Source organism: Piliocolobus tephrosceles, chromosome 19 (genome assembly GCF_002776525.5).
Source record: "Piliocolobus tephrosceles isolate RC106 chromosome 19, ASM277652v3, whole genome shotgun sequence".
NCBI classification, from domain to species: Eukaryota; Metazoa; Chordata; class Mammalia; order Primates; family Cercopithecidae; genus Piliocolobus; species Piliocolobus tephrosceles.
The window spans coordinates 18,938,205-18,948,003 of record NC_045452.1 but is presented as its reverse complement, the minus strand read 5'-3'; the positions used below and the strand labels follow the sequence as shown (position 1 = coordinate 18,948,003).

General features: G+C 56.9%; 1 protein-coding gene across 1 annotated transcript in view; it reads left to right on the top strand.

Moving 5' to 3' along the window:
• RAC2 (Rac family small GTPase 2) overlaps positions 1–9,799 on the top strand; it is a 19,281-nt gene that overhangs the window by 7,270 nt on the left and 2,212 nt on the right. The window contains exons 3-5 of the mRNA XM_023222065.1: positions 4,369–4,486; positions 5,257–5,319; positions 5,855–6,014. Of these exons, the coding sequence (XP_023077833.1) occupies positions 4,369–4,486; positions 5,257–5,319; positions 5,855–6,014 (341 nt within the window). The remainder of the gene's footprint in view (positions 1–4,368; positions 4,487–5,256; positions 5,320–5,854; positions 6,015–9,799) is intronic.

Here is a 9,799-nt window from a genome sequence, read left to right as displayed (position 1 = left end):
TCTACCTTTCTATCTTTCTTTCTACCTTTCTTTGCCTTTCTTTCTTTACCTTTCTTTTTTGATGGAGTCTCACTGTGTCACCAGGCTGGATTGCGGTGGTGCTATCTCAGCTCACTGCAACCTCTGCCTCCTGGGTTCAAGCGATTCTCCTGCCTCAGCCTCCCAAGTAGCTGGGACTATAGGCATGCACCACCACGCCCATCTAATTTTTGTGTTTTCAGTAGAGATGGAGTTTCACCATGTTGGCCAGGATGGTCTCGATCTCCTGACCTCGTGATCTACCTGCCTCAGCCTCCCAAAGTGCTGGGATTACAGGTGTGAGCCTCCGCGCCCGGCCAGGACCTTTTCTAAATGCAAATCTGATCTCATCACCTCTGCCTGGTTTGGCCCCTTGGTGGCTCCCCATTGCCCTGAGAACAAAGACCTGATGGTCCATGCCCCTCTGACGTCAATCCGTTCTCACCCCAAGTCACTAGCCATGTGTGCCCTGTGGTCTCTGGGTTCCTTGAATGCACCATCTTTCCCCCCTGGGGGTGGGCTTCGGTGGCGGTCAGGTGGTACCTGGGTGCTGGGGCCCCTTCTGCCTGCCCCATTCCCCTCCTCCACTCCCATCCAGGGCCAGGCCTCAGAGTTCTACAGGCTCTGGACGAAAACACGGTCTCTGCTGTCTCCAGCTCCGTTTCCAGCCATGAAATAGCAGCGACACTTACCGTGTGGGCTTTTCTGAATTGGGTAACAGGGTCTAGCCTTGCTCTGCCACTCACTGGCTGGGAGATCTTGGGGAAGTCCCTTCTTCTCTGCGAGCCTCAATTTCTTCATCTGGAAAATGGGGTGAGGGTTGGCCATGGTGGTCTGTGCAGAAGGTTCCTCTCTGGTCCCGGCCGCCTGTGGATCTCGTAAGTAAGGGGGACCCTCAAGGGTGTCACACTATTGACACATCCCTGCAGCTGTCCCTCTGGTCCTCTGGGGCGGGGCCCTGTGGCAGGGGCATTTGGGGACATGGACAATGAGACTGCTCAGCTTCCCAGCATCTCCCAGTGGTGTGGCTTGAACATCCTCTGTTTTTTTGGATTCTCCTAATGGCCCCAAGAAGTAGGTATTTTCCCCTCCACATTAAAGAGATTGAGGCTCAGAGAAGTTAGGTCACTCACCCAGGGTCACACAGCCAGGACGTCCTGGCTTCACAAGGAACTCTTTGTTCCCCCACAACAAGAAAGGTCCTTGACCTCTTCAGGTCTCAGTTTCCTCATCTGTCTAATGGGAGTAACTTAAGATCCTTTTGTCTTGGATCACATGAGACTTCAAGACCTAACATGCAAAGACCCTCAGCCCCCTGACTGGCCTCAGAGAAGGTGGCTGGTGCTTCTCAAGGTCCCAGCAATTTCCTCATCACTGTGGCCCTGAGATTCCAGGGATGACCCAGAGGAGACAGGTGCCTTTGGTTTGAGGAATCCTGGGGGGCTTCTTGGCACCAGCATTTTGGCTGGGCGTTAGAGGAGAGAGTGTCCAAGCATTTCCCAAAGGTGTGTTTCTGGTCAAAACTGGAAAAACAACACAGGTGCTGCTCTTCCCATCATGCCCCGCTGTGTCTCCCTGGACAGCGCCTTCTTCCTGAAATCCCACAGCAGTGTAGGTGGTACCCAGAGTAGGTGCACACCAGCACCTGCTGTGCACCAGACCCCGGGCCAGCCCCAGGGTGCAGCGACAAACAAGTCAGGCTTAGTGCTTGCCACCTGGGATGCTGAGTTCCCCAAGGAGTGCTGGTTTAGGTGGGGTGGTAGCCCCGACATGGCTGGAGGTCAGGAAAGGCTTTTTGGAAGAGGCAACATTGAGCAGGGACTGGAGGGATGAGGAAAAGTCAGCCAACCCGGCAGTGGAGGGGAAGAGAAGGGAGAGAGGAAGGAGAGTGGGAAGCCAGGGGCCGCTATTTGCAGGCACTTTCCAGACAGACGGGAACAGGGCCATTTGAGGAACTGAGGGGTAACCAGGAATTCTGTCCAGGGCTGGACAGGCAAAGTGTATTAAAAAGGCTGGGCTGCCCACTTTTTGGGGGTGTGGAGGGCTCCTCTCAGGAGAGGTGTCTTTGGTGTTACTCTGAAGTGTTAGCGCTTCTGCAGCCTAACATTGAGTAGCGTTCTCTGAGGACTTCCTGGAGGAGGTGGCATCTGAAGGGTTTCAGTTCACTTTGGTTTAATTCCCTTCCACCTGCATTCACTGGGTGCCAGGCCTGAGACTGTGGAAAGTAAGCAGGCACCGGCCTGGCCCACACAGAGCCCACCGCCCTTGGAGGGGCGGAGACTCACCAAGTGCCTGCTCATGGTCAAGGCAAAGTAGTCACCCAAGAGAGGGAACCATGAGCTCTGTACAGGTGGAGGACGACGAAGCTTCGCCAGAGAGGAGGACTTTACTGGGCAGGGTTTTGAAGCATGAATAGAAGGTGGGAGTGAAATGGGGGTGGAAGCATATTTCAGAGGGAGGTATAGACAGGAGCAAAGGCTTGGAGGAGTGGGCAGCCTGGAGGGTGTGGGGGCCGGAGGCCAGGTTGGTGAGAACATACGGACAGCTAAGGTGGGAAGGACACTGTGGGCATGGGCTTCGTGTGGACCAGCACAGGGAGGCGGGCAGAGTGAGCCTTTCCTGGGAAACGGCTTGGCTGGTGTGCGAGGGGAGGAGTAGGAGAAGTCAGAGGAGCCAGAGGTTCAGTGGACCAGGGCAGGAGACGAGGCGCAGGGCCTGTGTGAGTGACCACAGCAGGAAAAGTGAGAGTGATTTGCTAGCCCTCAGGGGCAGGCAGTGAGGGCATTCCCGGAGGCACAGCTGTGGCCTGGGGCAGTGAGCGCTGGTCATGGTCACTGGTTTCTGGTTTCTTACCTAGTTTGGTCACTCACTGGCTGTGTGGTCTTGGGCAAGTCACTGCATCTCTCTGAGCCCAGTTTTCTCTTCCACATCGTGGGTAGCCAGCACCTTCCTCGCGGGGATGTGTGTAGCAAGAACTGGCTTGCAAACCTCTCCTACTCCAAGCTTGGAGCCCTGGGATGGCCCTCCTAGCATTCTTTGGGCTTCCCGGTCTCTGATGTTTATCAGGCCCCTCACTCCATGTCTGGCCTCCTGCCAGCTGTGGGGGCAGGATCAGGCTTGTACTCCTTGGTGGCCCCAGTGCTGGCTCTGCACCCGATGCATAGTAGGTGCCCAGCAAATGCATCTGGAGGCTCGTTCGATGGCCCTGCAGGGCTCTCTGGGTCTGGCAGGAGACGCTGGGAGTCAAGGTCGGTGCCCCACGCTATCTCGTCGGCAGCACATGTCTTTCTACCATGTGCCATGGCCCTTCCCATGGCCTGTGACTGACAGCTTTCACACGCACTCTGGGGTGGGCTGAAAGGTCCCAGAAGCAGTCCTCTTTCCCTGGAAGGTGGGAGACGAATGACAGCACCCTAGCTTCCTGCCTGCTCTGGGGACGCCCTGAGCACAGTCCGTTCTGTCTCCCAGGCGGCCCCAGCAGGACTCAGCAGCAGCGGTCCACAGCCATGACAGCTCAACCACCTGCCCTGCGTCAGCTACTGTCCCCTCCTTTATTCCTCCCCACTCCCCTTCTCCAGCATCCTGGGGTCACTTCCCAAATAAACCCCTCATACCACCTCTTTGTCTCAGGGTTTGCTTCTGGGGGGACCCAGCCTGAGAGGGGATGAACATTCATTCAACAAATATTGAAGCTGGGTGCGGTGGCTCACGCCTGTAATCCCAGCACTTTGAGAGGCCGAGGTGGGTGGATCACTTAAGTTCAGGAGTTCGAGACCAGCCTGGTCAACATGGTGAAACCCTGTTTCTATTAAAAATACAAAAATTAGCTGGGCATGGTGGTGCATGCCTGTAATCCCAGCTACTCGGGAGGCTGAGGCAGGGGAATCACTTGAACCCAGGGGGCAGAGGTTGCAGTGAGCTGAGATAGCACACTGCACTCCAGCCTGGGCGACAGAATGAGACTCCATTTCAAAAAACCAAAACCAAAACCAAAACCAAAAAATAAACATTGAGTGACAGCATAGGGAGAGAGTTAAGTTTATTCGCATCAAGACTTGGAGGAAAATTTACACAGCCTCAATTACCTTTCCAAAGGACAGGTATGGGTAGGAAAAGGATTCAGAGATAATCTTTATTTCTTCTTGTTTACTTGTATTACATTTTTTAAAAATATAGTGAATCAGTCACAAAACAGATAAAGAAACCTAATTCCAAATGCTGTGTGACTTTGGGCCAGTTGCAGACTGTCTCTGGGTCTCAACCTCCGAGGAATGCCACGGAGCTGGACCATAGTCCCCAGGTTCTGGGGTTTGAGACTGACCTTACCTCTGCCTTGACTGCTCCCCACAGGTTTGACAACTATTCAGCCAATGTGATGGTGGACAGCAAGCCGGTGAACCTGGGGCTGTGGGACACTGCTGGGCAGGAGGACTACGACCGTCTCCGGCCACTCTCCTACCCACAGACGGTGTGCTGCTCCCACCCGCCTTGCAGTCCTGACCTTTGCTGTCTCCGTTCCCTCTGCTTGGGATGCCCTTCCAGTCAGCTCAGCCTGGGAAACCCTTCCTCTCCCCTGAAGGCCCAGCTCAGGGAGTCTGCCTGCCTTGCATGTCCCAGGCAGAGCAGGGCCTCCTCCCGCACTCCCCCAGCCCTGCATTGGTTCCCGGTCCTCAATGTGCCCGTTTTCCCACCCCACTGCCTCCTGGGCTCTGGCACCCCCTGTTTCCAGTGGTGGGGCAGGTGGAGTCTGCACAGGGCCCCAGGTTGGTGAGCCCTGGGAGTGCTGGGGGAGGGGAGAGGTGGAGGATGCCTGCAGGTGGCTGCTGGGTCCTCGCTCTTCCTCCAGGGTGTGCAGGGAGGCGGCTAAGGCCTGCAGATGTGGATGGTATATGGATTGGAATATGGACTCTGGAATCCCAGATCCTCCCCTCACCAGAGTGCACGTTTTAACCTCACTTTCCCCTTCAGAGGAATGGGGCTAGCGGCAGTGCTTGCCGCAGAGTGACATGTGAGGATAGTCACTTTGCAGAGGCCCTGACCTTTAGTAAGCATCCCAACAAACAGCAGCCTCCTGGTAAAGGCGAGAAGGGTATCTCTGCTCTGCCCAGATCCTAAGTCCCCAGCGTCCCCTGGGCTGCTCCACCCTCAGGGAGCCCTAAGCTCCACCTCTCAGTGACTGCCATGGTGGGACACCTCTGGGCCCTCCTCACTGGCAACCCTCGCTTGCTCTGTCCCCAGGACGTCTTCCTCATCTGCTTCTCCCTCGTCAGCCCAGCCTCCTATGAGAACGTCCGCGCCAAGGTGAGTTGGACAGGGTGGGCCTTGGGGGCTCTGGGGCAGGTAACCCTGAGGGACAGAGGGAGGAACTGGTGACTCTAGACTGGTCCCTGGGGCAGCAGAGGCCGCATACAGAGAGGGTCCCCAGTGCCAACCAGGGCTGGCAGGGGGACTGAAGGGGTAAGATTTGGAGGGTCTGGGGTGGGGGTGCAGCGATAGTTAGTTATACCCCCACTTTCTGTGGCTGCGGCCTCCTCCTCCCTACACAACCTCATGTTCGCCTCCGATTGTCACATAACCTCATGTTTGCTTCTTATGTCTGCACAAAACCTCGCCTCCTCCTTTTCTACAATCACGCGCCCCCTCCTTCCTGTACAACCTCGTGGCCTCCCTTCCCTGTGCCACCTCATGTCTCTCCTCACCCTCATGCCCACGTGTGATCTTCTAGCAACTTGGTGCCCCTCCTTTCCCTATACCCTTATACTCCCTCTGATCCCTGCATAGCCTCGTGCCCGCTCTTGACCCATACAATCTTGTGTCCCCCCGCCCACCTACCCAGTGGTTCCCGGAAGTGCGGCACCACTGCCCCAGCACGCCCATCATCCTGGTGGGTACCAAGCTGGACCTGCGGGACGACAAGGACACCATCGAGAAGCTGAAGGAGAAGAAGCTGGCTCCCATCACCTACCCGCAGGGCCTGGCGCTGGCCAAGGAGATCGGTACGGGCCTCAGACTCAGAGAGGGGAACTGGCTGCAGGGGAGCCCTGACTTGGCCTCGTGGTGTGTAAACATGGGCTGCAGGGCCAGGCTATGCAGTTCGAACTTAGCTGTGCTGTGCACTTGCTGCGTGACCTTGGGCGAGTCACATAGCCTGTCTCTGCCTGTGTTTCCTTATCGGAAAAGCATGGGATAGTGATAGCTCCTGCCTCCTGGGGTGGCTGGGGGAATCCAGTGAGTTATTCCAGGTGGAGCTCCCAGGGCGGCACCTGTGTGTGGGAAGCACTCTGTGTTAGCTAGTAGTCGTCCTAGTAGTAGTAGTAGTATCTATTAATAGATATTGAAAATAAGGAGGTACGCTTTGAGCAGGCAGAAGCAGAGATGGAGTAGGGGTGCTGTGGTTGCTTGGAGGACAAGCGACAAGTCAAACTTGGGTGTCCTGGGAAGGCTTCCTGCAGGGGGTGGCCCCGCATTAGATCTGAAGGGTGACACATTTCCTTCCACCACCTTCTCTCCTTCCTTTCCCCACTCCCTTTGGTTTCTCAGCTCAACTCCTCTTTGCCTCCAAATCCCTGGGCTGGAGAAATATAGTCACTTCTCAAGGTCACCCAGCTAGTAGGTGGCCTAGGCAGATTTGAAGGAAGGACAGCAAATTGTAGGCTCACTGCTGGGGGTGCTTCTTTGTAGTGGCTCAGGGCTGCCTGCATCAGGGAGGTGATGACCATGGGTCTGGCTTCATGCATGGTACCCAGGCCTGCTGGCTCTGTTCCTGTCCCTGTCCCTGGTAGGTCCCAATGTCTCTGTAGCTCAGGGATCCTTGCCCGGAAGCCCAAGACCGCCAGCTGGATTTGGTCACGATGGGCTGTGCCCATTGCCTCACCACAGGACTCTGCAGGCCCAGGGGTTGGCCCATGAATTGAACCCGCTAGATCTCCTCCCGCCCCACTGCCCCAGCCCCGCCACTCCTCCCCCTGCCGGAACTGGGAGGGCCCTGGAGACTCACATCTCTTCACAGGAAGGGAAACCGCAGCCACCACCTCCCTCCTCCTGTGACTAGTGTGGTGACACGGCCATCTTCTTCAGGGGCCTCGGACTATGGCTCACACACTAGCTCCCTTCCCTTGTCCTGGGGCCACAGCTCCGCAGCCTGCTCGTCTTTCCTTTTAAATATCAGGGATTCATCCCTGCCTTCTCTTTCTGACCAACCAGCACCCCTCAAACCTCTGGTCCTGGACTCCTTCTATTCAGGGTGCAGCTTTCCAGCCGGCGGCCTGGTTGTCACTGATCCCTCTTTTGTAAAGCGCGTGCTTTGGGATCATGCGGAGGGCGCTGGAGGCCTGGATTCTGGTCCTGGCTCTGACATGGATTGACTGTGTGACCTTGGGTTAGTGGCTGCCCCTCTCTGGGCCTCAGTTTCCCTCTTCACATAAGCTGACCTGGACAATCCCCAAAGGCCCTCTCTCCTCTATAAGGTGGTGACCCAGAGCTCTTGCCTTAGCCTCTAGCCCATCTCCCCTGGCTGACCCTGCATGGAGCTGGGGCAGGGGCAGTGATGGTGACTGTGCCTCGACCAGCTCAGGCCTAGGGGGAGTCCTGGGGGCACTGGCAGGGCTAGTGAGGGAGGCAGCAACTGCCTCTGCCCATCTGGGCTCCCCAGCCCTGGGCTGACAAGTTTTGGGGGCGGCCCTGAGCCCAGCTGATAATCACAGCAGACGTGGACTGAGCACTTCCTAGATGCCACTTCATTCTCACAGCAGCTATGACGAAGGGCTCTTGTCACCTCTACTTACAGAGGGGAAACAGGCTCTGGGGGACATGTTGCTGGTTTAAAGCCACCCAGCCAGGACATAGCACAGCCCAGATTCCAAAGGGGGTGGAATAGCTCCCTAAGCCACAAAGCTGAGGGCCATCGGTCCTCCCTGCACCCCCACTGCCCCCACTGCGCCCTTGCCGTCCTTGCCCTCTCTGTGGCTCCCCTGCCCCTGTCTCAGCTTGACAAGCCATCGTATGGCAATGAGTCCTAGACAGATGGGAGACTGAGGCCTGGAGAGGGGTAACTGGCTAAAGTCCTAGAGCAGTCAGAGGCAGAGCCAAAGTGAGCCCCGGCCCCCCAGCTCAGGACCCTCGTCCTGTGTGAGTGGCGGCCAGGTGCCAGGGAAAAGGCAGTTGGTGAATGTGAGGGAAGTGGATGCAGATGTGGTCCCTTATAAGGGGACAGTGGCCACGTGCCCAGTGACACCTCCTCAACACAAGGGGTGGTGACCAGACTCTGGGCTGAGCTCAGGGCACCCTGCTCTTGCCAGCCAAGCCCGATGACAACCACTGCCCATGATCCCTGGTGGGCGTATACGCCTCCAGGTAGAGGGGAGACACCCAGCATGTGACTCAGAGCCAGTGATGTCCTCTCTGAGCCTCAGGTTCCTTGTCCCTGCCCCACCCTTCCTTTCTACCCAGCACCTGGCCTCAGTGGGCTCCCCTGTTCTGGGGGCTGCCCCTCCTGCCATCCCGACTTCTCCTCCCAGTTCTGTGCCTTCGGGCCGTGGCTTCCCCACTCTAGGCCTGTTTCCTGGTCTGTGAAGTGGGAAATCACAATATTTCTTCCTGGTGTTGTTGGAAGCGCCCAGCTCAGTGCCTGGCACAGAGTAGGTGGTGATCAGCGTCCATCTCCTTCCTGCCTGCCTGCCACAGAGAAGCAAGCGGACTTTGGCAGAGGGCCCAGAGTTCCCCTCCCTCCCTCCTCTTTCCTCTTGGTTCTGACATTGGCCCCCAGGCCTGCATGCATCTCGGCAGAAGGGGTTTTGTGGTTTTTCACTTCAGGGAAACTGTGCAGCTTGAAATGGACATGAGAAGTCACACAGGCTCTTTGCAGAAGGTCATGGAACATCGTCCCTGGGGGTGGGGACTAGGCCTGCCTTTCTGCCCATCTGTGCCCTGGGCTCCAGCCCCGAGGGGTCTTCATGTGGGAGAAGGCTGGGCCTCCCATGGGAGGACAGAGGAGTTGTCCAATTCCACTCCTCCCAGAAGGCCCCCAGCTGTGTCCAGGTTGAGGGAATACGTCCAGCGTGTGAGTTTGGATGAGTCACATACTTTCCACAAACCTGTTTCCTTGTCTGTAAGACGGGGATGGTGCTAAGGAAGGGGCCGATGATGTTTGGAAGTTCCTGGGGAGGGGGCTACGAGGGCCTCAGGCCTCCTGGGGGTTATTTGCAACCCTGGGAGAATCCTGGAGGGATGGGCAAGGCAATGTTCTAGAAGAAGGTGAGGCCCCCAGAGATTTGGCCACTGATGCTTGAGCCCTTTCCTTCCCAGAAAAGCGTCAAAATTACCGCCTTCCTTCCATGGATTAAGGGCTATGTGTCCAAGAAAGACACAGACGTGCCCTGTAGGCCTCAGTCTCTCACTGAGCTCAAGCTCGCTACTTCAGACATGAGGCAACTGAGGCACGGTGACGTTAAATTCCCTGCTCCTGGTGACACAGCCTCCAGGTGACCCCACTGGGACTGGAATCTGGATGGTGGCCCCCAGAGCCTGGTGTTCAGTTGTATGGCTTGGGAAGGGGTGTATGGCATGGGAGGGGTGTATGGCGTGGGAGGGGTGTATGGCTTGGGAGAGGTTGCATGGCGTGGGAAGGGTCTATGGTATGGGGGCTGTATGTCATGGGAAGGGTATATGGCGTGGGAGGGGTGTATGGCATGAGAGGGGTTGTATGGCGTGGGAGGGGTTGTATGTCGTGGGAAGGGTGTATGTCGTGGGAGGGATGTATGTCGTGGGAGGGGGTGTATGGCAT